The 24,071-nt window shown below is 38.7% G+C and overlaps 7 protein-coding genes across 10 annotated transcripts; all 7 read right to left on the reverse strand.

Annotated features, from left to right (window-relative positions):
• Window positions 1-274: 274 nt before the first annotated feature.
• LOC105188538 (uncharacterized) lies at window positions 275-2,931 on the reverse strand. Its single transcript, XM_011150061.3, has 5 exons — window positions 1,991-2,931; window positions 1,625-1,724; window positions 1,390-1,500; window positions 452-607; window positions 275-341 (listed from the first exon to the last, which is right to left on the reverse strand). The coding sequence occupies exons 1-5, from the start codon at window positions 2,806-2,808 to the stop codon at window positions 288-290; spliced, it is 1,239 nt and encodes a 412-aa protein (XP_011148363.1). The 5' UTR covers window positions 2,809-2,931; the 3' UTR covers window positions 275-287.
• A 603-nt stretch (window positions 2,932-3,534) lies between these two features.
• Window positions 3,535-6,649, reverse strand: LOC105188539 (odorant receptor 4). The gene is given in 7 exon segments (XM_019843850.2): window positions 3,535-3,625; window positions 3,829-3,984; window positions 4,074-4,184; window positions 4,287-4,386; window positions 5,635-6,436; window positions 6,439-6,571; window positions 6,574-6,649. Coding segments are annotated over 7 exon segments (1,422 nt in total). The 5' UTR covers window positions 6,640-6,649; the 3' UTR covers window positions 3,535-3,571.
• Window positions 6,650-7,032: 383 nt separating this feature from the next.
• On the reverse strand, window positions 7,033-9,498 carry LOC105188540 (odorant receptor 22b). Of its 2 annotated transcripts, XM_019843853.2 has the most exons (5): window positions 8,297-9,498; window positions 7,916-8,015; window positions 7,622-7,732; window positions 7,377-7,532; window positions 7,033-7,108 (listed from the first exon to the last, which is right to left on the reverse strand). In XM_019843853.2, exons 1-5 carry the CDS (start codon window positions 9,112-9,114, stop codon window positions 7,055-7,057), a joined length of 1,239 nt encoding a protein of 412 aa, XP_019699412.1. In that variant the 5' UTR covers window positions 9,115-9,498; the 3' UTR covers window positions 7,033-7,054. The 2 variants fall into 2 exon arrangements, with proteins under 2 accessions (XP_019699412.1, XP_019699411.1); XM_019843852.2 differs by having other exon boundaries at window positions 7,066-7,532.
• A 32-nt stretch (window positions 9,499-9,530) lies between these two features.
• LOC105188541 (odorant receptor 85c) lies at window positions 9,531-12,112 on the reverse strand. Of its 2 annotated transcripts, XM_019843849.2 has the most exons (6): window positions 11,388-12,112; window positions 10,735-11,318; window positions 10,450-10,549; window positions 10,210-10,320; window positions 9,849-10,004; window positions 9,531-9,756 (listed from the first exon to the last, which is right to left on the reverse strand). In XM_019843849.2, the coding sequence occupies exons 1-6, from the start codon at window positions 11,631-11,633 to the stop codon at window positions 9,703-9,705; spliced, it is 1,251 nt and encodes a 416-aa protein (XP_019699408.2). In that variant the 5' UTR covers window positions 11,634-12,112; the 3' UTR covers window positions 9,531-9,702. The 2 variants fall into 2 exon arrangements, with proteins under 2 accessions (XP_019699408.2, XP_011148366.3); XM_011150064.3 differs by having other exon boundaries at window positions 10,735-12,112.
• A 58-nt stretch (window positions 12,113-12,170) lies between these two features.
• LOC105188542 (odorant receptor 63a-like) lies at window positions 12,171-14,673 on the reverse strand. Of its 2 annotated transcripts, XM_019843854.2 has the most exons (5): window positions 13,889-14,673; window positions 13,608-13,707; window positions 13,310-13,420; window positions 12,947-13,102; window positions 12,171-12,870 (listed from the first exon to the last, which is right to left on the reverse strand). In XM_019843854.2, exons 1-5 carry the CDS (start codon window positions 14,641-14,643, stop codon window positions 12,817-12,819), a joined length of 1,176 nt encoding a protein of 391 aa, XP_019699413.2. In that variant the 5' UTR covers window positions 14,644-14,673; the 3' UTR covers window positions 12,171-12,816. The 2 variants fall into 2 exon arrangements, with proteins under 2 accessions (XP_019699413.2, XP_025158941.1); XM_025303156.1 differs by having other exon boundaries at window positions 12,826-13,102.
• A 4-nt stretch (window positions 14,674-14,677) lies between these two features.
• LOC105188544 (odorant receptor 22c-like) lies at window positions 14,678-17,912 on the reverse strand. Its single transcript, XM_025303152.1, has 5 exons — window positions 16,652-17,912; window positions 16,342-16,441; window positions 16,102-16,212; window positions 15,741-15,896; window positions 14,678-15,668 (listed from the first exon to the last, which is right to left on the reverse strand). The coding sequence occupies exons 1-5, from the start codon at window positions 17,467-17,469 to the stop codon at window positions 15,615-15,617; spliced, it is 1,239 nt and encodes a 412-aa protein (XP_025158937.1). The 5' UTR covers window positions 17,470-17,912; the 3' UTR covers window positions 14,678-15,614.
• A 563-nt stretch (window positions 17,913-18,475) lies between these two features.
• Window positions 18,476-23,947, reverse strand: LOC105188545 (uncharacterized). Its single transcript, XM_025302433.1, has 9 exons — window positions 22,749-23,947; window positions 22,459-22,558; window positions 22,224-22,334; window positions 21,795-22,022; window positions 19,608-20,554; window positions 19,326-19,425; window positions 19,085-19,195; window positions 18,724-18,879; window positions 18,476-18,644 (listed from the first exon to the last, which is right to left on the reverse strand). The coding sequence occupies exons 1-9, from the start codon at window positions 23,564-23,566 to the stop codon at window positions 18,591-18,593; spliced, it is 2,625 nt and encodes an 874-aa protein (XP_025158218.1). The 5' UTR covers window positions 23,567-23,947; the 3' UTR covers window positions 18,476-18,590.
• Window positions 23,948-24,071: the final 124 nt, after the last annotated feature.

Consider the following 24,071-nt stretch of genomic DNA (forward strand, 5'->3'; position numbering starts at 1 on the left):
AGAATTTTATCGTGTTGTCTCAAAAAATGTTTGAGGAAACAACGTGTGAAAGAAAAAAAGAGAAGGTCACGGAAAGAGAGAGATGTCACATTTTGATATAAGTCGGAATATTCTCCATTTCTTAAATCTGCATTTATGTGTATCTTATTGAAGGTGTATCTTACTGTTTTATTTTCACTTTTTTGCCATCAGTCGATGTACATCTTATAAAACTGCAAGTTCAATCTTTCTTACTATTTATTACAACTCGTCACGCGACACTATAATTTGTACATTCCGAAGAATTTTCAAGAAGTTAGCGTGCGTAACATACTCAAGTACGCGACTGACGTCTTAATCACCTATTCGTTTAATAAACAACACGTAAGTCATGCAATTCATGTATAAGTACAACATAAAATTACATTTATATATGTTGCAAATAATTTACATTCATAATGTTACTACTTACATCACCGAAACTGCTTAGAGATAATTCGACGAGATTCCCAGCGGTAAGTTTGATCGATGAATTGGACATTGCAATTAGTAACACAATAGCTAAGGCCCTTTTGCCTGGTAGACGATGCCAATCGATCATGTAGGATATCTCACTGACTTTCCTGCACTATTCAACAAAAATTCGTTTCATTCCTTTATTTTATGTCAAACGCTATCACATTTACAGCGATAAACATTGTACCGAACATAAAATTAAAATTATATTTTAAATATAATATTATGAAATTATTTAATTGTTTAATTTGTTGTGAAAATATACGAAAGAAATACGAAAGAAATATACGAGATGTTAAAAAAAAGATTAGCTTTATGTATTTGTATTCTTTTCATCAAGATAAGGAAAAATGTTCCTATAAATATAGTGCTTAGAATATTTAGTTAAAAAAATAATGTTAGGTCTAAATTAAAAGAATTAATTTCAATGTTAACGTAATATACAATACTTAACGTAACATATAATAATATTTAATAATTATTAAATTTAAATTATTATAATGTTTATCTATGGAGCATTTGAAAACAATTGTTTATTTAGTTTCGATTGATAACAAACAAAGAAAAAAAGATGGATGAAGAATGACATATATAAAACTTCATGAATTTCGAGCATCTCCTTTAAATTTCGTTTTTTCTTATTTGAATTTTTTTATTCGTTTTTCTTATTTATTTAGATAAATGTTGTTGTTTGTACTGTGTTAATATCGAAATTAATTCTTTTAACTTGGACTTGACATTAATTTTTTATTTAAGCATTTTAGGCACGTTAATAGGAACTTTTTTATTTAACTTTAATAAATCTTTGATTGAGAAGAATATAACTATATTTAGCTAGCCAATCCTTTTTAAAACACCTTATACATGTGTATTGTTAATACAAAAGAATCATACCTGCTCGGCAAGGAGTTCGCCTATGTAACAAAATATGAAAATATTAAAAGTGAATGATATGAGCAGAATAGTATACGTCACGTAACTCGCGAGTTCGCCCGTTTCCCATTCCTGTAATTGAAAAAATTGCCACACTCGATAAGACGCACACTTATTTTCTCCACACATCGATCATACATGCATTCTTCCGAAACAATGTACTTCGCGGTACGTACTTTTTGGACGATATGCATACCATAATAACATAATATCCAAGAAAACACATGTTTACAGTACATCCTACAATTTCCACGAGAGATATTTCGTGCAGTACCTTTTCCGTTAGCGATATAAAACTGCAAGATAATAAACTCATCATGAAGAAAATTGTAAACTAATTAACAACATGTCAACACGATGTCTTCATAATTAAAATTAAGATTTGGCAATTAATTTGGCATAAAATTTGTATGTCGACGGTATTGTCAACGATATCTTTCAATATTATTGCAGTAAAAACTTAACAATCAATTTTTAATAAACAATTTTTATTTATATCGATAGTCTAATTTTCATACAAAGACAAGAATCATCGTTGTTCCTTGGCAAAAAAAGAGCTTACCGCAAAATGCGTACATGTTGCTGCACAATCATGGTCAACCTTTCGTCCACGTTATCACACAAATCCTCCCGTCCATCAACCAGATGTACGATCCATTGCATCAGGATCTCGAGGCGGCCACAGGCATGCATCGCGAAAACGGCTGCTAGGCTACTGCCGGAAGCAGTGACAGCCTGCGTGAAGAAACCCGCCACGCATTGGATGCAGAAGAAGATTTCACTGACAGGACTTTGACGCGTATCGACGATCGCCCGAGCGACCGGATATACCAACGGCCTGTACGTCAGGTTCTCAGCTTCCTCTGTGACCTTGCCTATGCTGATCGGCATGGCGATATGATAGAACACGGCGCCGCCGTAGGTGAAGACCGCGGAAATCGCCACAAGGCGACGTCCGAATTCCGCATTCCTGATCATGATCATACGGTCACCGTGATGCCGCGTATTTATCCAGTCGTCCTTTATGTAATCGATACACCTGCGAATATTACTGCTGTGCAAGATCAACGAGTAGTATTTGGCGATGACCATGATGCAGAAACTCAGTGGCCCGGTGAACTTCAAAGTGTTGTACGTGTCCTCGATCTCGAGGACGATGTAAAAAGCGCACGGCACGAAGATGAAACCGATCAGGCAGGTGTAAATCAAATTCACCAGTATATGAACGCACCTCTTGATCCAGGAGGAATCGGCCGATCTCGGCCAGGCACCGATCGGTTTCAATATCCATCGATTCAGTTGAATGCTCAGCTGCATGTCTTTCTCGTGATCGTACATGACCGTGACGGGTTGCGACTTGTCAGTCGGTGAAATATACATTGTCGTGGTACGGAAGCTTGATAGCGACTGAAGGGATTGTGCGAAAGGAACTCTCAGGTATGGATAGTCACGTCGCGCGCTTGCGTGCTTAGCTGCCCTTAGCGAAGAAGAATGATCAGACTTATCGGTTATATCAGGAAATGAAGGGTGCATTTTATAGTCATATTGACTTCCGCAGGAGGGTTCAACTCTTGCGATGTGTCAGTCGGTCGCTGTTTATGAATTATACGCGTAAGACTTGCTTTCTGCCTGCTGCTTTTTTCCGCGAGCAACTGTGGAAAATCACGAAAGCTTTCTATCCAGGAAGAAATGTCAGATTGTATAAGTCGTGTGCAACGTGCGTATATTTATTTATGTATGGAGCATTGAAAAAATATAAATTTGATGACTGTTTCTTATTAGAAGACTTTTTTTGCAGAACTATTTGAAATTATATTATTAAATTATTTATGCGAGTAGACGGTAAAATATCTTTTTATATTTTTTTTACCTTGCCTACATTCAAATTAATATAAGTAAAATTCAAAAATCTTGTTTATAGAAGCACTCCCATATACAAGCACTTTTTCAAAGTATTCTATTCAATATATTACCAATCTCGTTGCACAAAACTTTTACATGCTAGATACTACTTTGAATTATTGCATACACGCTCTTATGTCATTAGTTGTACACGTAAAAATTTATTATACGCGGAGACTTTTATTTTAAAGAAAGAACGTCTATTTAAAATATTATAAAATATAATCATGTTTTGTAGTATTTACATGGTCAGCGTTCGAAGCATATTCAAATATGCGACAGATGTTTTAATTACCTGAAAGTGTTTTGATATAAATATTTAAACCAAAATTTAATAATTATGCTATATATATCCAATAGAAATTTTCGTTACACATGTTCCTCATATATTCATATCAAGTTTGCATATCGGTAATTAAAAAAAAATCACATAAATAAATATTCATAATTTATTTAAAGTATAATTGTAACATATTGACATTTCTTTTTAATACTCACAACACCGAAAGTTGCGATTGACATATGAAATATTTTTCCAGCTGTGATTTTGACAGCGATACTTGACCGCAAAATTATCAAAATTATACCAAGAGCAGTTTTATGCGGTAAGTGATACCAGTTTGTCATATAAGCTGCTTCACCGACTTTACTGCACTGTTACGAGATAAAATCCATGAGATAAGAATGATATTTTAACTATAGATGAATTATTTGACGAAAGAACTCGAGATAAAGATGATTACCTGTTCGGTTATAAGTTCACCGATGAAACAAAATATAAAAATATTGAACATCATTGCTGTAAGGATCATGATATATGTTATTATAGTGTTTGTACTTTCTTCATGCCATTCCTAGAAGATATGCAACTTGATAATATTCAAAATAAAAATAGGGAGGAATAAAAGACGAATTGTTTTCATTACATATTCACCTTTTCAAGTTTTTAAGCGTACCGTAATGGTATAATATCCTAGCATGCACAAGTTGAATGTACATCCGACTAATTCCACGAAACATATCTGACGCATAATCGTCTCCATACGCGAAAGAAATCTGTAATTGAAACAATTAAAAGTAGCTAGAATTTTTTACAAAAGTACGTCATCAACACGATAATGTCATATCATAATATCTTCTTTAATATTCAATTTAAAAATATTAAATTCGCACAAGGAAACATGAAAGCAATTTCTCCAACATCTTACATTTGCGCAACATATTTTATAATTAAACAAGATTGCTGTAAGAGGTATACATATTTAAAAGAGAGATCATTTGAGCGCTCAAGTCATTAAAAAAAGCTGCATTAAAAAATGTATATATATATATATATATATACACACAGTCTGCCCCAGATCCAATGAGACTGGTCTAAAAAGAATACAAAGCGTTTATTATTTTGATTTTTTATTCTTGTTTATTCAAAATAGTCTCCTTCTGAGTCAATACAGCGCTGGAAACGTTCAACAAATTTTTCGAAACATTTTTTATACTCATCGGCTGGAATGGCGGTCGAAGTCTTTTGGATGATGGGGATTCCTGAAGGAATCCGGCAAGCATGTCAGCCATTGTAACTGGTGATGAAACGTGGTGTTTTCAATATGAGCCAAAAACAAAATGTCAGAGTGCGACATGGAAGTCATCAGAAGAGCCAAAAGAGAAAAAATTACGCTTTCAGAAGAGCAAAATCAAGACAATGTTGACCGTTTTCTTCGATTCAAAGGGAATTGTTCACAGAATTCGTCCCAGAAGATCAGACGATGAACGCAGAATATTATCTGGGAGTTCTACAACGATTGTGGGCCAGAATTCGACGAGTTCGGCCGGAATATCGTGAGCCAGGCAGTTGATTTTTGTTGCACGATAATGCACCATGGCACAAAGCCATCATGGTACGTGAATTCTTGATCAAAAAAGGCATCATTGTTATCGATCATCTACCGTATTCACCTGATTTGGCTCCGTGCGACTTCTGGCTATTTCCCAAACTGAAATTGCCGATGAAAGGAAATCGTTTCGATACCATCCCGGTCATCCAAAAGACTTCGACAGCCATACTAAAGGCCATTCCAGCCGATGAGTATAAAAAATGTTTCGAAAAATTTGTTGAACGTTTCCAGCGCTGTATTGACTCAGAAGGAGACTATTTTGAATAAACAAGAATAAAAAATCAAAATAATAAACGCTTTGTATTTTTTTTAGACCAGTCTCATTGGATCTGGGACAGACTGTGTATATCCTTCTTTCTACTGACAATTATAAAAATAACTTGTATTCAATTTCTCACAAAACAGATCTTACCTCAATGCTCGCAGATGCCGCTCTATAATATTGGCTAATCTTAACTGAAGGATATCTCGTTTCTCGTCGACGAGCTCTTCGAGCCGGAACATCACCACGTTAAGCTGACCGCAGGCGTGCATCGCGAAAACCGCGGCGAGACCACACGCACCGATCGTAGTGTTGTTGACGATAATGGTTGAGAGACATTGCAACACGAGCACGACTTCGTACACCGGACTGAACCTGGTATCTACAATCTTGTTGTACGACGGGCACGGTAAGCGACCTATCGCCACGGTCTCGTTGCCGATCGTCATGATGATCGGCGACATTCCTCTCGCTAAATTGTAACAGAGCACACCACCTTGCATAATCAATGCACAAATGCCTGCAATGATCCTCCCAATTCGAGCGTTTCTCAACATCACTTCCCGATCGTGCTCTCTTTTTGCAATTCGCCAATCCGTCTCCATGTGTTCAATGGATCTGCGTATTCGCTCGTTTTGATACAAGAGTGAGCAATAATTGATGCTACCCATGAGAAAATGACTTGTCGGCCCTACTGCCTTCAGCTTGAGGCGGAAGTCCTTCTCTTCGAAGAGTATGTACAGTATAGAGGGTACCATAGTGAAAGCTATTAAAGAGTGACACGTAAATCTCAAGAGCTTCTTCAGCATGTTTCTGATCAGCGAATTCGTTGGTAGTTCGGGCCAAGCTCCTATCGGTTTCAGCACCCAACGATTCAGTTGAAGACTATAGTCGTTGTCTCGTCTATAGTGGTCGAGCGAAGGTTCGTGAGAAACGCACTTCATGGTTCGTCAACAAGAGACGCGTCAGGAATACTGATCGCTGCTCGCGCACTTCTCCATCGAATAGTGGATACGAATAGTGGAGTAGCGCTTGCGCGGACATTATGAGGAAACAGAAAAATTACTGTATCGTCTGGCTGAGAGACGGAACGCAATCGATACCTATAGCTTCTTTAACTTGTTGCATCGAATCGCAATGTATCGTGCGACACATGAGAAATAAAGTCAGTTACGTTTAAGTTTAAGAATGGTCTTGATGGTGGACTGCTAAATGAATGATTACTGTAAGATTTTGGCTACTTCTTGTCGGGAAAATTAATGTTCTTCAAGTCATCAAATAGATGGACATGCGATATTTTTCGTTTCTTACAGTTTTTCACATGGGAATTTATGTTCTTTTTTTCAATTACATGCGTTAAAGCTGCATGAGAGTGTCGTTATTGATGAAATATGAAAATATGAAATATCGTGTAATAAAGTTGATGTGAGAGGACAAGGAATACGTTAATCAGCATGCCGAGAATCAGCTACGTCACTACATTGATTATTGGTAAGTCAGATAGATTTACATTTAAATTGTTCTCGGCAACTTTTGACTTCGGCGTATATATGTACATATTTAGTTTTTGTTACGTCGCTACTGTTCTGAGTATATTTAAATACGCAAATGCTGTTTTCATCACCTGAAATAATCACGATTGACAGATCTGTGTTAACAATTTTGTGAATTTTTCTGTAACAATGTCTTTTCTAAAATTCTACGTGCGTATTAGCATCTGAAAATTTCAAGTAGCATAATTGTTTCGGCGGTAATTAAAGGATCTTTAGTGATAACGTGACACAGCAAAATTTCGAGCAGAAATTGCGGAAGACTGCAGACACACAAGTTCGCCATCATACAAATTTAGTTACTATAAAAGCGTTAATATATGTGTTACCGGACAGACTTACGTCTCCAAAAGTTGCGATAGACAGTTGAATCATTTTTCCGGCTGTTATCTTTATAACGGTGTTCGATCGCGAGATTATTAAGATCAAATCGATCGCAATTTTATGATGCAATTGGTACCAATCTGTCATGTATGCGACATCACCTACTTTTTGACACTGCACAAAGGCTGATTTGGTCAACATATTTTTTTATCGCGATAATTTTATCTGAGAATACAAAGAGAGGAATTGTACGATGCGACTACCTGGTCCGTGAGAATTTCAGCGATGTAGCAAAATATGAAAATGTTGCATGACATGGCTATAAATATAGTGAAGTACGTGAGCAAATTTTTCGTGTCGTGCAGTTCCCACTCCTGTAAGTAGAATATACACGTATGGGAGTAAAAAATGTCGAGAAAGAGGAGGCACGTCAGAAGACTACCTACGTATGCACAGAACGATTTCGGTAGCACATGTTAACGAGACATTCGTCTAACTTTTAAGATTCGCGAAATCTGCGGTCGCTCCTTGCTCCTTATTACGAAATTTTAGCATACCGTGATTGTGTAATATCCGAGCATACATATATCTGTCGTGCAGCCCAACAGCTCGACGAGACATATTTGATGCATAATCGTTTCTATCTGCGACACGAAACTGAAATTGAAACGTAAAAAAACTATATTACGAGACAGTTAGCGCGAAATCCCCTCTTGCGATTCTGCAAGTACAACAGTGCTATACGTCAACACTTGTTAAAAGACAGCTCAATGGTTCTATCACGGTTGTTGGGAGTAAATTAAATAATACAAAACAAAAAGAGCTTTGCATATGCAAGATACAGAATCGGCTGTTTAAATATGTTCATGTGCTTATTACCGATAATATTAGTCACATTACATTCGACGTTCAAAATTGTCGACATACAACTACACTACCTCAATGCACGTAGATGATGCTCCACGATGGCAGCCAGTTTCCGGCGCGTGCTCTCGTACTCGTCCTTCGCCGAAGACACGTCGACGAGCTCGTCCAGTCTCAACATCAGGATGTTCAGCTGGCCGCAGGCGTGCATGGCGAAGACCGCGGCAAGGCTGCACGCACCCACCGTGACGGTGTTCACTATGAAGGTCGAGAGCAGTTGGAGGCCGAGCACGATCTCGTTCGTCGGACTGTATCTGGCGTCCACCAGTTCCGTATAGAACGGACATGGCAGTTGGTGCATCGCGATGGTGATATTGTCGATGCGCACGATCGCCGGGGTGAAACTGGTTATGATACTGTAGGAACAGACGCCACCCTGCATGAAGATCACGCAGAAGGTGGACACGAATCGTCCGAATTTGGCATTCCTCAGCATCACCTCCCGATCGTGTGTACCCTTCACGAGCCGCCAATCGGCCCGCATGTGGTCTACGCATTTGCGTATCTCGTAGCTACGCAGCAGCAGCGAGCAATAATTCATACCACCCATCAGCCAGTGTATCATCGGGCCGAAGGCCTTCAGCTTCAGGTGGACGTCTGGTTCGAACATGATGTAAAGCGCGCATGGCACCACCGTGAAGGCGATCAGAGAGTGGCAAATGAATTGGATGCAGCGGGACAGCAGTTTTTTCGCAAGGCTGACCGGTTGGTTGGCATCGTCGGGCCAAGCGCCGATCGGCTTGAGGAACCAGCGATTCAGCTGAATGCTGTACTCGCTATCTTGCTCGTAAAGGACGTTGTGCTTGGGGAACACGCGGAACGAGTGCGACATGGTCGTGACTCGAACGCTCGCCAGCTATTGAGCGGAAAGGTCACGACGGAGGACAACAGAAGGTTTCCTCGGCGCTTGCGCGCCTCTCTCACTTCTTTTTCCCCGAGAAGTATGGTTTTATCTTCGCGAAGTAGGAGTCGCGGTATTTCCGAACGATGAAGGGATAGTAACGATCGATAAGTGCGAGATGCGTGTATGAGAGTGTATTTCCGATTAAGCTCCGGTCATTGCGTGCATCCAGTGCTGTTATTTAGTTATGTGACGAGGAAACAACGCTGACCGCCATTTGGAAAACTAATGTTTCATTTTGCCAAGTGGAAAAGCAAGTTATCTGCATTCCGTGCGATTTAACACCGTATACTGCGGGATAAAGCGCATAGACCTTAAGAAGGGTATACAAAACATCTCAAATATGATTTCTTTGTATAAACATTAAATTTCTTCCGTTTATTCAATCTTTACTAGTTCCATCGTATTTCTCGTTCCTCTTCTTATCATATCGATATGAGGTCAGATAATTAATTGACATTTACTAGCAATTAATCCTTGTATCGATTTATCCTATAATTTACATGTTTCGCGAAAATTTTACGAAGTTAATGTGCGTAACATGTTTACGTAGGCAACACATGTTTTAATTACCTATTTGTTGGAGGAAAACAACTATAAGTCATTCGGCTGTTAATATTTAATATTTAATATTTAATATTTAATAGTGTCACTGTGTTACTCACGTTACCGAAGGTACTAAGTGATAGCTCGAAAACATTTCCAGCGGTAAGTTTGATGGACGAATTAGACATGACGATCATCAACACAAGGGCGAGACCTTTCTTTTTTGGTAACCGATGCCACTCGATCATGTACGACACCTCGCCGATCTTTTTACACTGTTCATAAGATTGGTCTTTGTATTTCTTTTTAGGTTTAACATGAAAACTACGATAATGAAAGCAGTTTTTTAAGGCAAAAGTATCCGAAGATGAAAGTAATTTTTTAATTACCTTAAGATGTGCAATTGTGAGTGAATTTATTACACAGCAAGTTTGCATAAAAGGTGCAAAGAAACAATTAGCTTGATAATGAACCTTGTACCTGTTCGGCAATAAGTTCGCCAATGTAGCAAAATATGAAAATATTGAAGATCAATGATATGAGAATAATAGTATACGTCACGTAATTCGTGAGTTCACCCGTTTCCCATTCCTATAATTAAGAAAAATTCTTCCACTCTCCGAGATATACACATATCTTCTGTACAAATCGATCATATATGCTCGCATTACTCCGGAAAGATCTACTTCGCGATATATATTCTTTGAACGATATGCATACCGTGATAACATAATAGCCAAGAAAACACATGTTTGACGTACATCCTACAATTTCCACAATAGATATTTCGCGCAGTATCCTGTCCGTTAGAGATACGAAACTGAAAGACACAAGTGCCACATTTTTGTTTCGCGTACAAGGTATTTGATTTAAAGTTGCACTTTTTTCCACTCAGTAATCGCAAATGTTATTAATATTTAATTACCATAACAACAACAATAATAATAATCACATGAAAGACAATAATCATCGGCACACAGAGATCCCTGTTAAAAAACGACTCACCGTAAGACTCGAACGTGATGCTGCACGATCATCGCTAGTCTCTCGTCCACGTCACTGCAGAAGTCTTCTCGACCGTCCACCAAATGTTCGATCCATTTAATGAGAATCTTCATGCGGCCACAAGCGTGCATCACGAAAACCGCTGCTAGGCTGCAAGCAACGGTCATGACGGAATGCGCGACGAATCCTGAAACGCACTGTAACCAGAAGAAGATCTCGCTGACAGGGCTGTATCGCGCGTCGACGATCAATCTGGCGACTGGATACACGAGTGGCCGATACGTCAAGTTGCTGCCAGGTTCCGTAATCTTGCTATGACTGAACGGCATGGCAACGTAATAGAACATGGCGCCGCCGTACATGAACAAAGCGCAAATCACGACGAGACGACGGCCAAACTTGGCGTTCCTGATCATGATGTTTCGATCACTGTAATACTGCGTGTTCATCCAATCGTTCTCGATGTGCTTGAAACCTCTGCGGATATCGTTCTCGCGGCCGATGAGTGAGAAGTACTTGAAGACGACCATAATGCAGAAGTTCACCGGTCCGGACAGTCTCAGCTTATCATAATTATCTTCAACCTCCAACACGAGATATATAACGCAAGGGATGAAAAGGAAACCGATTAAGCTCATGCAGATTACATTTACCAATATATAGGAGGATTTTTCTGCCCACGAACTCTCAATTGATCGTGGCCAAACGCCGATCGGCTTCATTATCCAGCGATTCAGCTGGATGCTCAGTTGCATATCCTTCTTGTAATCGTGGACAGTTGCAACCACGATGTCTGGGTCGCTCGATTTCATAGACCCTTCCTGCATCTTAGACGCGCGCAAAAGCTTATCGACTACTGACGTGGTTGCGTTCAAGTTCGAACATGGAAAGTCATACATCGCGGCTGCGCCGTAATTGCTATTTTCCTGTTACCACCCCGCGGTTACTTCTCTACGTGGAAAGAAGCGGTCAAACGATCGTTACAGGATATGAAGGGTAAACTTTGTAGCAGTAGTGACTTCCGTAAGAGGGTTCGTTGCTTCCTTTTATTTCTTGGTACGCTTTTTTTTACTCATGAATTATGAGCACGCAGACTATGGTTTTTGCGGAGATACTTTCGCGAAGCAAGTGATCAGGAAAGATCGTGCTCTCTTATTTTCATGGGATTATGCGATATTGTATAAGTGTATGCATGCATATACGTGGATGGACTTGTGATACTGTATGTGATAAAATGTGATCAAAACAATATATTTGTTGCCTTCAAAATTCATCATGCAAGATATTTTTGTACATCCGTAATATTGTACAAAAGATATATATCAATTTCTGTTATATTGTTTTACATTTTGCAATGTTAATCAGTCATTAAAGGATAAGTTCGTAAGGACAATAAAAATGAAAAATCTTATATATAATTTGACAAATAATCCAGTAGCGTTATAAAGAAAATAGATAGTGATAAAAAGAAACATCAAAACATTTCAAGCTTTTGAAAAATATTTTATTGATATCGTATATCGTGTCAAGATTTATTCAGTAACAATCTTAGTTTATCTTGATTGAACTAAACCTTTTCATAGTCATTGTGATTTAGAAGTGTATGTTAATTTCTGAAATTATAATAGAAAAAATATAAGAGCTTGTAAAAGTACAACGCCTCCCAAATATTCGATGTACGTTAGAAGTGATATTAAAAGAAGTGTGCTGAAATAGAGCCAACATCTACTTGCAAGAAGAACATATGAAATCGGTTTATCTTTATACTTTTCGTTTACCAGCAAAGAAAATTAAATTATTTCTATTCCTCTAACACCGCGTCGTTTATTCTTATATTGCGAATTAAAGCACATGGAGTTTAAGAAGGGTTTGCAAAAAACGATAGATGCGAATTAGATTTTTGAAGTGTATTTACTTTGTATATAAATACTCAAGTATTCTATTTATTAAATCTCCATTCTCTCTATTATATCTCATTCCTCTCCCTTTCATACCGGTATGAGATCAGATAATTAATTGACATTTACTCGTAATTAATCCTTGTATCGATCTATACTATAATTTACACGTTTTATGAAAATTTTAGGAAGTCAACGTGCGTAACATGTTCAAGTAGGCGACAGATGTCTTAACTACCTGTCGGTTGGAAAAACGACACATGAATCATTCGGCCGTTAATATATTTGTTAAATAGTGTTATTGTGTTACTCACGTCACCGAAGGTATTAAGAGATAGCTCGACATAATTTCCAGCGGTAAGTTTAACAGACGAATTGGACATGACGATCATCAAAACAAGGCAGAGACCATTCTTTCTTGGTAACCGATGCCACTCGATCATGTACGATATCTCGCCGATTTTTTTAAACTGTTTATAAGATTGCTCTTTGCATTTCTTTTTAGGTTTAACATGAAAACTACGATAATGAAAGCAATCTTTTAAGGCAAAAATGTATCTTAAAATGGAAACGATTTTTTAACTACTATAAGATGTGCAGTTGTGAGTGAATTTGTTACACAGCAAGTTTGTATAAAATGTGCAAAGAAGCAATGAGATTGACGATAAACATTGTACCTGTCCGGCAATAAGCTCGCCAATGTAACAAAATATAAAAATGTTGAAGGTCAATGATGTGAACAAAATAGTATATGTCACGTAACTCGCAAGTTCCACCGTTTCCCACTCCTATAATTATTAACTAATTATTTAAAAAATTCTTAATTAATAACTAAAAGATTATTAATTATTCATTACAAAAATTCTTGCACTCTATAATGCACACACGTATCTTCTTTACACATCGACCGCATATGCTCGCATTACTCTAGAATGATCTGCTTCGAGATACGTACTCTTTGGACGATATGCATACCATGATAACATAATATCCAAGAAAACACATGTTTAACGTACATCCTATAATTTCCACGATAGATATTTCGCGCAGTATCCTGTCCGTTAGAGATACGAAACTGAAAGACACAACTGCCACATTTTTGTTTCGCGTACAAAGTATTTGATTTAAAGTTGCAATTTTTCAATTAGTAATCGCAAATGCTATTGATACTTAATTACCATAACAACAGCGATAATAATAATCACATCAAAAACAAGAATCACCGGCACAAAGACCCCCATTAAGAAACGACTCACTGTAAGACTCGAACGTGCTGTTGCACAATCATAGCTAGCCTATCGTCCACATTACTACAGAAATCCTCTCGACCGTCAACCAAATGTTCGATCCATTTCATGAGAACCTCCATGCGGCCATAAGCATGCATCACGAACACCGCTGCTAGGCTGCAAGCAACGGTTGTAATGGAATGCGTGAGGAATCCTGAAACGCACTGTAACCAGAAGAAGATCTCGCTGACAGGGCTATATCGCGCGTCGACGATCAATCTGGCGACTGGATATACGAGTGGCCGATATGTCAAGTTGCTGCCGAGTTCCGTGATCTTGCCGTGGCTAAATGGCATGGCAAGGTAATAGAACACGGCACCGCCGTACATGAAGAAAGCGCAGATCGCGACGAGGCGACGGCCAAATTTGGCGTTTCTGATCATAATACTCCGGTCATCGTAATGCCGCGTGTTCATCCAGTCGTTCTCGATGTGCTCGATACCTCTGCGAATATCATTCTCGCGACAAATGAGTGAAGAGTACTTGACGACGGCCATAAGGCAGAAACTCATTGGCCCGAACAGTCTCAGCATATCGTAAATTTCTTCAACCTCCAACGCAATGTATATAGCGCAAGGGATAAAGAGGAACCCGATTAAACTGACGCAGATTACATTTACCAACATGTACACTAATCTTTCTGCCCACGAGATCTCGATTGATCGCGGCCAAACGCCGATAGGCTTCATTATCCAGCGATTCAGCTGGATGCTCAGTTGCATATCCTTCTTGTAATCGTGGACAGTTGCAACCACGATTTCCGAGTCGCTCGATTGCTGGGACATAAGGCCTTCCTGTATATTTGAAGCGCGCAAAGGTTCATCAGCTACTGACAGAGTTGCGTTCAAGTTCGAACATGGGAAATCATACATCGCGGCTGCGCCGTAACTATTTTCCAGTTACTACCCCGCGGTTACTTCTCTTCGTGGAAAGAAGCAATTAAACGACCGTTACAGGATATGAAGGGTAAAGTTTATAGAAGCAGTGGTTTCCGTAAGAGGGTCCGTTACTTCCTCTTACTTCTTGGTTAGTACGTTATTTTTTGCTTGTGAATTATGAACACACAGTCTATGATTTTTGCGGAAGTACCTTCGCAAGACGAGTGATCAGGAAAGATTGTACACCTTTATTTTCATGGATATGTGATATTGTACAAGCGTGCGTATGTATGCACGTATTGTGGATGGACTTATGATACTCTATGTGATACACATGTGATCAAAGCAACATACTTGTTGCCTTCAAAATTTAAGGGTTTGTAAAAGTACAAGGCTACCCAAATATTCAGTATATGTTGAAAGTGATATTAAAAGAAGTGTGCTGAAATAGTGCCAAAATCTGCTTGTAAAAGAAATATATGAAATCGGCTCATACCTTTCGTTTACTGGTAAGAAAAATAAAATTATTTCTATTCCTCTGAATCCGCGTCATTTAATCTTTTATCACGAATTAAATCACATGGAGATTAAGGAGGGTTTGCAAAAAACTATAGATTCGAGTTCGATTTTTTAAGTATATTTACTTTCTGTATACTCTTCTGTAATACTCAAGTTTTCTATTTATTAAATTTCCATTCCCTTTACTAATCTCATTTCTCTTACTTTCACCGGTATGATGTCAGATAATTAATTGACATTTACTCGCAATTAATTCTTGCATCAGTCTATACTATACTTCACGTTTCGCGAAAATTTTACATCGTTAGTGTGCGTAACATATTTAAGTAGGCAACAGACGTCTTAATTACCTGTCAATTGGAGGAATGACACATAAGTCATTTGGTTTTTAATATATTTAATAACGTCATTGTACTACTCACGTCACCGAATGTACTGAGCGACAACTCGAAAAGATTTCCAGCGGTAAGTTTGGCGGACGAATTGGATATGATGATCATCAAGACGATAGCGAGACCTTCCTTTCTTGGTAACCGATGCCACTCGATCATATACGATACTTCGCCGATCTTTTTACACTATTCATAAGAATGCATTTTGCATTTCTGTTAGGTCTAACATGAAAACTACGATCATAAGGGCAATTTTTTAAAGCAAAAATGCATCCGGAGATGGAAACAATTTTTTTACTACTCTACAATGTGCAGTTGTGAGTGAATTTATTACACACAAGTTTACATAGGATGTATAGAGAAACAATAAGCTTGACGATGAACACTGTACCTGCTTAGCTGCCAGCTCGCCAATGTAACAAAATATGAAAATATTGAAGGTCAATGATATGAGAATAATAGTATACGTCACATAATTCGTGAGTTCACCCGTTTCCCACTCCTATAATTAAGAAATATTCTTCCACTCTCTGAGATACACACGTATCTTCTGTACACATCGCTCGTATATGCTCGCATCACTCCGGAATGATCTGCTTCGCGATATGTACTTTTTGAACGATATGCATACCATGATAATACAATATCCAAGACAACACATCTGTAAAGAACATCCTACAACTTCCATGACAGATATTTCGCGTAGTATCCTGTCCGTTAGCGATATGAAACTGGAAGGCACAAGTGCTACATTGTATCGCATAAAAGATATTCGATTTAATGTTGCGATTCCTTTTAAACAATTGCATACAAATAATAATTAAATACAGTTAATATTTTACTACAACGATAACTGTAATAATGATGACAAAAGACAACACAATAAACACCAAAGACAAGAATCACCGGCACACAGAGATCCCCGTTAAGATATGACTCACCGTAACACTCGAACGTGCTGCTGCACGATCATCGCTAGTCTCTCGTCCACGTCACTGCCGAAATCCTCTCGACCGTCCACCAAATGTTCGATCCATTTCGTGAGAACCTTCATGCGGCCACAAGCGTGCATCACGAACACCGCTGCTAGGCTGCAAGCAATGGTCGTGATGGAATGTGTGAGGAATCCTGAAACGCACTGCAACCAGAAGAAAATCTCGCTGATGGGGCTGTACCGCGCGTCTATAAGCACTTTAGCAACTGGGTACACAAGCGGCCGGTATGTGAAATTGCTATCAAGTTCCGTGATCTTGCCGTGACTGAACGGCATAGCAAGATAATAAAATACGGCGCCGCCGTACATGAAGAACGCGCAGATTGCGACGAGGCAACGGCCAAACTTGGCGTTTCTAATCATGATATTCCGGTCACCGTAATGTCGCGTGTTCATCCAGTCTTTCTCGATGTGCTCGATACCCCTGCGGATATCATCCTCGTGGCAGATGAGTGAGGAGTACTTGATGATGGCCATAAAGCAAAAGCTCACCGGCCCGGACAATCTCAGCATATCGTAAGTGTCTTCAACCTCCAATGTAATGTACATGGCGCAGGGGATTAAGAGGAAACTAATTAAGCTGATGCAAATTACATTCACCAACATGTATACGGATCTTTCTGCCCACGAAATCTCAATTGATCGTGGCCAAACGCCGATCGGCTTCATTATCCAGCGATTCAGCTGAATGCTCAGTTGCATGTCCTTCTTATAATCGTGGACGGTCGAGACCATGATTTTCGAGTCGCTCGATTTCCGGGACATAGGGCCTTTCTGTACCTTCGAAGCGCGCAAAGGTTCATCAGCTACTGACGGGGTTGCGTTCAAGTTCGATCATGGAAAGCCATATGTCGCGACTGCGCCTTAACTGCTTTTTTCCTGTTACTACTTCGCGGTTACTTCTCTTCGTGGAAATAAGAGGTCAAACGATCGTTACAGAATGTGAAGGGTAAACTTTGTAGAAGCAGTGATTTCCATAAGAGGGTCCGCTGCTTCCTCTTACTGCTTGGTTCATCCGCTTTTTTTGTTCATGAATTATGAGCGCGTAGTCTATGGATTTTGTGGATGTACCTTCGCGAGGCGAATGATCAGGAAAGATCGGGCTGTTTATTTTCATGCGATATTATACGAGCGTGTGTATGCACGGATGCAATTGTGATACTTTATGTAATACACATGTGATCAAAGCGATATACCTGTCACTTTCAAAAATCATCTAAATGCAAGGTATTTTTGTAAATCCTTAATGTTGTACGAAAGGTATATTAATTTCTTTATGTTGCTATATATTTTGATATATTTATCCATTATTGAAGGATAAATTCGTAAGGACTTGTGTCAGGACTTATTCAGTAACAGTTTTGATTTATCTTAGTAAACCTCTTTATGGTCATTGAGAGTTAGAAGTGTAGGTTAATTTCCGAAATTATAATAAGAAAAATATAAGGAGTTGTAAAAATAAAGCGCCTCACAAATATTCAATATGCGTTAGAAGTGATACTAAAAGAAATGTGTTGAAGTAGAACCAGAATCTACTTGTAAGAAAAACGTATAAAATCGGTTCATCTTTATACTTTTTGCTTACCAGCAAGGAGAATCAAATTATTTCTATTCCTATGAATTCGCGTCGTTTAATTTTATATCACGAATTAAAGCACATGGAGTTTAAGAAGGGTTTGCAAAAAATGGTAAATGCGAATTAAATTTTTTAAACGTGTTTACTTTGTGTATAAATATTTAAATTTTCTATTTATTAAATTTTCATGCCTTCTACCGTATCTCATTTCTCTTCTTCTCATATCAATATGGAATTAGATAATTAATTCTTATGTATTCGCAATTAATTGTACCGATCTATCACATAATTGGCTCGTTACACGAAAATTTTACGAAGTTAATGTGCGTAACATGTTCAAATAGGCGACAGATGTCTTAACTACCTGTTTGTTGGAGGAGAACGACACATAAGTCATCCGGCTGTTAATATTTAGTATTTAATAGTGTCATTGTGCTACTCACGCTACCGAACGTACTGAGAGACAGCTCGAAAAGATTTCCAGCGGAAAGCTTGATGGATGCATTGGACATGACGATTATCAACACCAGGGCGAGACCTTTCTTTTTTGGTAACCGATGCCACTCAATCATGTACGACATCTCGCCGATTTTTTTACACTGTTCATAAGATTGGTCTTTGTATTTCTTTCTAGGTTTAACATGAAAACTACGATAATGAAAGCAGCTTTTTAAGGCAAAAGTATTCGGAGATGGAAGCGATTATTTAACTACCTTAAGATGTGCAATTGTGGGTGAATTTATTACACAGCAAGTTTGCATGAGAGGTGCAAAGAAACAATGAGATTAACGATGAACCTTGTACCTGTTCAGCAATAAGCTCGCCAATGTAACAAAATATGAAAATATTGAATGTCAATGATACGAGAATAATAGTATATGTCACATAATTCGCGAGTTCGCCTGTTTCCCACTCCTATAATTAAAAGAATTCTTTCACTCTATGAGAGGCACACACGTATCTTCTTTACACATCGGTCGTATATGCTCGCATTACTTCGGAATGATTTGCTTCGCGATACGCACTCTTTGGACGATATGCATACCATGATAACATAATATCCAAGAAAACACATGTTTAATGTACATCCTACAATTTCCACAATAGATATTTCGCGCAGTATCCTGTCCGTTAGAGATACGAAACTGAAAGATACAAGTGCCACATTTTTATATCGCGTACAAAGTATTTGATTTAAAGTTGCACTTCTTTCAACCAGTAATCACAAATGTTATTATTATTTAATTACCATAAAAACAGCGATAATAATAATCATATCAAAGACAAGAATCACTGGCACAAAGACACCTGTTAAAAAACGACTCACCGTAAGACTCGAACGTGCTGCTGCACGATCATCGCTAGTCTCTCGTCCACGTCATTGCAGAAATCCTCTCGACCGTCCACCAAATGCTCGATCCATTTCATCAGAACTTTCATGCGGCCACAAGCGTGCATCACGAACACCGCTGCTAGACTACAAGCAACGGTCGTGATGGAATGCGCGAGGAACCCTGAAACGCACTGCAACCAGAAGAAAATCTCGCTGACGGGACTATGTCGCGCGTCGACAATCAATCTGGCGACTGGATACACGAGTGGCCGATACGTCAAGTTGCTGCCGAGTTCCGTAATCTTGCCATGGCTGAACGGCATGGCAAGGTAATAGAACACGGCACCGCCATACATGAAGAAAGCGCAGATTATAACGAGGCGACGGCCAAATTTAGCGTTCCTGATCATAATACTCCGGTCATCGTAATGCCGCGTATTCATCCAGTCGTTCTCGATGTGCTCGATACCTCTGCGAATATCGTTCTCGCGACAGATGAGTGAAGAGTACTTGATGATGGCCATAAGGCAGAAGCTCAGCGGTCCGGACAATTTCAGCATATCGTAAGTGTCTTTAACCTCCAACACGATGTATATAGCGCAGGGAATGAAGAGGAAACCGATTAAGCTGATGCAGATTACATTCACCAACATGCACGCGGATTTTTCTGGCCACGAGATCTCAATTGATCGCGGCCAAACGCCGATCGGCTTCATTATCCAACGATTCAGCTGGATGCTCAGTTGCATGTCCTTCTTGTAATCGTGGACAGCTGCAACCACGATGTCTGGGTCGCTCGATTTTCGGTACATAAGGTCTTCTTGTATCTTTGAAACGTACAGAGGCTCATCAGCTACTGACGGGGTTGCGTTCAAGTTCGAGCATGGAAAGTCACGTCGCGGCTGCGCCGTGACGGCTATTTTCCAGTTATCACCCCACGGTTATTTCTTCTCGTGGTCAAGAAGTAGTCAAACGACCGTTACAGGATAGGAAGGGAAACTTTGTATAGGCAATGATTTCCGCTAGAGGGTTCGTCGCTTCCTCTTAGTTCTTGGTTGGTACGCTATTTTTTGCTCATAAATTATGAGCACACAGTCTTTGGTTTTTGCAGAGGTACCTTCGCGAGGCGAGTGATCGGGAAAGATCGGGCTGCCTTGTTTTCATGGGATATTATGCGATATTATACCAGCGTATGTATGCACATACGTGGATGCACTTGTGATACTCTATGTGATACTCTATGTGATACACATGTGATCAAAGCGACATATTTGTTACCTTCAAGAATCATGTGAATGCAATTGTGTGAATGTTTTTTAGTATATCCGTAATACGAAAGATATATTAATTTCTTATATGTTGGTTTGTATTTTGAAATATTAATCAGTTATTAAAAGATAAATTCGTAAGGACAATAAAAATGCAAAATCTTATATATAATTTAATAAACGTTCCGGTGGCGCTACAAAGTAGAAGAAAACATTTTAGTTTTTGAAAGTTATTTTAACGATATCATATCAAGACTTGTTCAGTCTTGTTTTATCTTGGTAGAATCAAATCTCTTTATGTTCATTTAGATTCAGAAGTATGAATTAATTTCTGAAATTATAATAGGAAAAATATAAGTGGTTGTAAAAGTACAGTGCCTCATAAATATTTAATATAAGTTGGAAGTGATATTAAAAGAAGTGTGTCGAAATAGAGCCAAAATCTGCTTATAAGATAAACGTATGAAATCGGTACATATTTATATTTTTTATTTACCACCAAGGAAAATCAAGATATTTTTATTCTTATGTATACGCGTTGTTTAATTTTATGTCACGAATTAAAACACATGGAGTTTTATGAAGGGTTTGCAAAAAACGATAAATGCGAATTGGATTTTTTAAACGTGTTTACATTGTGTATAAATATTCAATTTTTATTAAAATTTTCTATTTCCTATTTATTAAATATTCAAATTTTATTAATACTTTCTATTTTCTATTTTCTACTTATTAAATTTCGATTTCCTCTATCATATCTCATTCCTCTTTCATACCAAATGTATGATGTCAGATAATTAATTGATTCGTAATGAATCCTTGTATCGATCTACACTATACTTTATGTTTCGCGAAAATTTTACATAGTTAATGTGCGAAACATATTCAAGTAGGCAACAGATGTCTTAATTACCTGTTGATTGGAGGAATGATACGTAAGTCGTTCGGCCGTTAATATGTTTAATAATGTCATTGTTCTACTCACGTCACCGAAAGTACTGAGCGACAGCTCGAAAAGATTTCCAGCGGTAAGTTTGATGGACGAATTGGATATGATGATCATCAATACTAGGGCGAGACCTTTCCTTCTTGGTAACCGATACCATTCGATCATGTATGATACTTCGCCGATCTTTTTAAACTGTTCATAAGATTGCTCTTTGCATTTCTGTTAGGTCTAACATGAAAACTACGATCATAAGGGCAATTTTCTAAGGCAAAAGTATCTGAAGGTGGAAACGATTTTTTAACTCTTAGATGTGCAATTGTGGGTGAATTTATTAGACAGAAAGGTTGCATAAGATATGCAGAGAAACAATAAACTTAATGATGAACACTGTACCTGCTCAACTATTAGCTCTCCAATGTAACAAAATATGAAAATATTGAAGGTCAATGCTATGAGAATAATAATATATGTCACGTAATTTGCGAGTTCACCCGTTTGCCACTCCTGTAATTAAAAAAAAATTTTGCACTCTATCATATACACACGTATCTTTTGTACACATTGATCATCGCACTAGTTCGGAATGATCTGCTTCGCGATACGTACTGTCTTTAGACGATATGCATACCATGATAATACAATATCCAAGACAACACATCTGTAAAGTACATCCTATAATTTCCGTGACAGATATTTCGCGCAGTATCTTGTCCGTTAGCAATACGAAACTGGAAGATACATGTGCCACATTTTTGCATCGCATAGAAGGTACTCGATTTAAGGTTGCAATTTCTTTTAGATGGTAATCACATACCAAGTAATTAAATATGATTAATATTTATTTACAACAACAATAATAATAATAACTAAAGATAAGAATCACCGGCACACAGAGATCCCCGTTAAGAGACAACTTACCGTATGACTTGAACGTGCTGCTTCACAATCATCGCCAGTCTCTCGTCCACGTCAGTGCCGAAATCCTTTCGACCGTCCACCAAATGCTCGATCCATTTCATGAGAACTTTCATGCGGCCACAAGCATGCATCACGAACATCGCTGCTAGGCTGCAAGCAATGGCCGTGATGGAATGCGCAAGGAATCCTGAAATGCACTGCAACCAGAAGAAGATCTCGCTGATGGGGCTGTATCGCACGTCTATGAGCATTCTGGCAACTGGATATACCAGTGGCCGGTACGTCAAATTGCTACCGAGTTCCGTGATCTTGCCGTGACTGAACGGCATAGCAAGGTAATAGAACACAGCGCCGCTGTACATGAAGAACGCGCAGATCATGACGAGGCGACGGCCAAATTTGGCATTTTTGATCATGATGCTCCGGTCATCGTAATGCTGCGTGTTTATCCAGTCGTTCTCGATGTGCTCGATATTCCTGCGGATATCGTTCTCGCGGTAGATGAGTAAGAAATACTTGGCGACAGCCGTAACGCATAAGATCACCGGCCCTGACAGTCTCAGCATATCGTAAATGTTTTCAACCTCCAACGCGATGTATATGGCGCAAGGGATGAAGAGGAAACCGATTAAGCTAACGCAGATTACATTTAGTAGTATATATACGGATCTTTCTGCCCACGAAACGTCGATTGATCGCGGCCAAACACCGATGGGCTTCATCATCCAGCGATTCAGTTGGATGCTCAGCTGCATGTCCTTTTTGTAATCGTGGACGGTTACAACCACGTTTCCCGAGTCGCTCGATTTCCGAGACATAGGGCCTGTATCTTAGAAGTGCGCAAAAGCTCATCAGCTACTGACGGGGTTGCATTCAAGTTCGAGCATGGAAAGTCAGTCACACATCGCGGCTGCGCAGTAGCGTTATTTTCCAGTTACCACGATTACTTTTTCTTATGGAAAGAAGCGGTCGAAAGGCCGTTAGAGGATATGAAGGGTAAACTTTATAGAAACAGTGATTTCCGTAAGAGGGTTCGCTACTTTTTCCTCTTGCTAGAGTCTTTGATTTCTGTTCATAAATTATAAGCGCGCGGTCTACGGTCTTCGCGGAAGTACCTTCCGCGAGAGATCGGGAAGGATCGCGAGTACTTTCTTGTTTTTCCATAGGATATTATGTGATATTGTACAAGCGTGTGTGTGTATTTTATATATGTATTGTACAATACATGTACGGATACACTTGTGATATTTAACGTAAAGTACGTGATATATAATAAAAATAGTGTATTTGTTGCCTTAAAAAATCATATTGTTTGAATGTAAG

This window comes from Harpegnathos saltator, unplaced genomic scaffold (genome assembly GCF_003227715.2).
Source record: "Harpegnathos saltator strain DR-91 unplaced genomic scaffold, Hsal_v8.6 scaffold115, whole genome shotgun sequence".
Lineage (NCBI taxonomy): Eukaryota > Metazoa > Arthropoda > Insecta > Hymenoptera > Formicidae > Harpegnathos > Harpegnathos saltator.

Coding starts and splice junctions, on each gene's coding strand:
- LOC105188545 (XM_025302433.1), bottom strand. CDS start 23,566: ATGTCTCGGAAATCGAGCGACTCGGGAAACGTGGTTGTAACCGTCCAC. Junction 22,335..22,458: donor TTGGATATTGTATTATCATG/GTATGCATATCG, acceptor TTTTAATTACAG/GAGTGGCAAACGGGTGAACT. Junction 22,023..22,223: donor GAGAGCTAATAGTTGAGCAG/GTACAGTGTTCA, acceptor TCTTATGAACAG/TTTAAAAAGATCGGCGAAGT.
- LOC105188540 (XM_019843852.2), bottom strand. CDS start 9,114: ATGTCGCACTCGTTCCGCGTGTTCCCCAAGCACAACGTCCTTTACGAG. Junction 7,733..7,915: donor TCGGATATTACACAATCACG/GTATGCTAAAAT, acceptor TTCTACTTACAG/GAGTGGGAACTGCACGACAC. Junction 7,533..7,621: donor CTGAAATTCTCACGGACCAG/GTAGTCGCATCG, acceptor GCCTTTGTGCAG/TGTCAAAAAGTAGGTGATGT.
- LOC105188538 (XM_011150061.3), bottom strand. CDS start 2,808: ATGTATATTTCACCGACTGACAAGTCGCAACCCGTCACGGTCATGTAC. Junction 608..1,389: donor GCGAACTCCTTGCCGAGCAG/GTATGATTCTTT, acceptor TTTGTTGAATAG/TGCAGGAAAGTCAGTGAGAT. Junction 342..451: donor CTCTAAGCAGTTTCGGTGAT/GTAAGTAGTAAC, acceptor TTAAACGAATAG/GTGATTAAGACGTCAGTCGC.
- LOC105188542 (XM_025303156.1), bottom strand. CDS start 14,643: ATGCAACTGAGCATCCAGCTGAATCGCTGGATAATGAAGCCTATCGGC. Junction 13,708..13,888: donor CAGCACGTTCGAGTCTTACA/GTGAGTCGTTTC, acceptor TGTGTCTTTCAG/TTTCGTATCTCTAACGGACA. Junction 13,103..13,309: donor GCGAGCTTATTGCCGGACAG/GTACAATGTTTA, acceptor TCTTATAAACAG/TTTAAAAAAATCGGCGAGAT.
- LOC105188544 (XM_025303152.1), bottom strand. CDS start 17,469: ATGTCCCGGAAATCGAGCGACTCGAAAATCATGGTCTCGACCGTCCAC. Junction 16,213..16,341: donor TTGGATATTGTATTATCATG/GTATGCATATCG, acceptor TCTTAATTATAG/GAGTGGGAAACGGGTGAACT. Junction 15,669..15,740: donor CGCTCAGTACATTCGGTGAC/GTGAGTAGTACA, acceptor TCCAATTGACAG/GTAATTAAGACGTCTGTTGC.
- LOC105188541 (XM_011150064.3), bottom strand. CDS start 11,633: ATGTATGACTTTCCATGTTCGAACTTGAACGCAACCACGTCAGTAGTC. Junction 10,550..10,734: donor CATCACGTTCGAGTCTTACG/GTGAGTCGTTTT, acceptor TGTGTCTTTCAG/TTTCGTATCTCTAACGGACA. Junction 10,005..10,209: donor GCGAACTTATTGCCGAACAG/GTACAAGGTTCA, acceptor TCTTATGAACAG/TGTAAAAAGATCGGCGAGGT.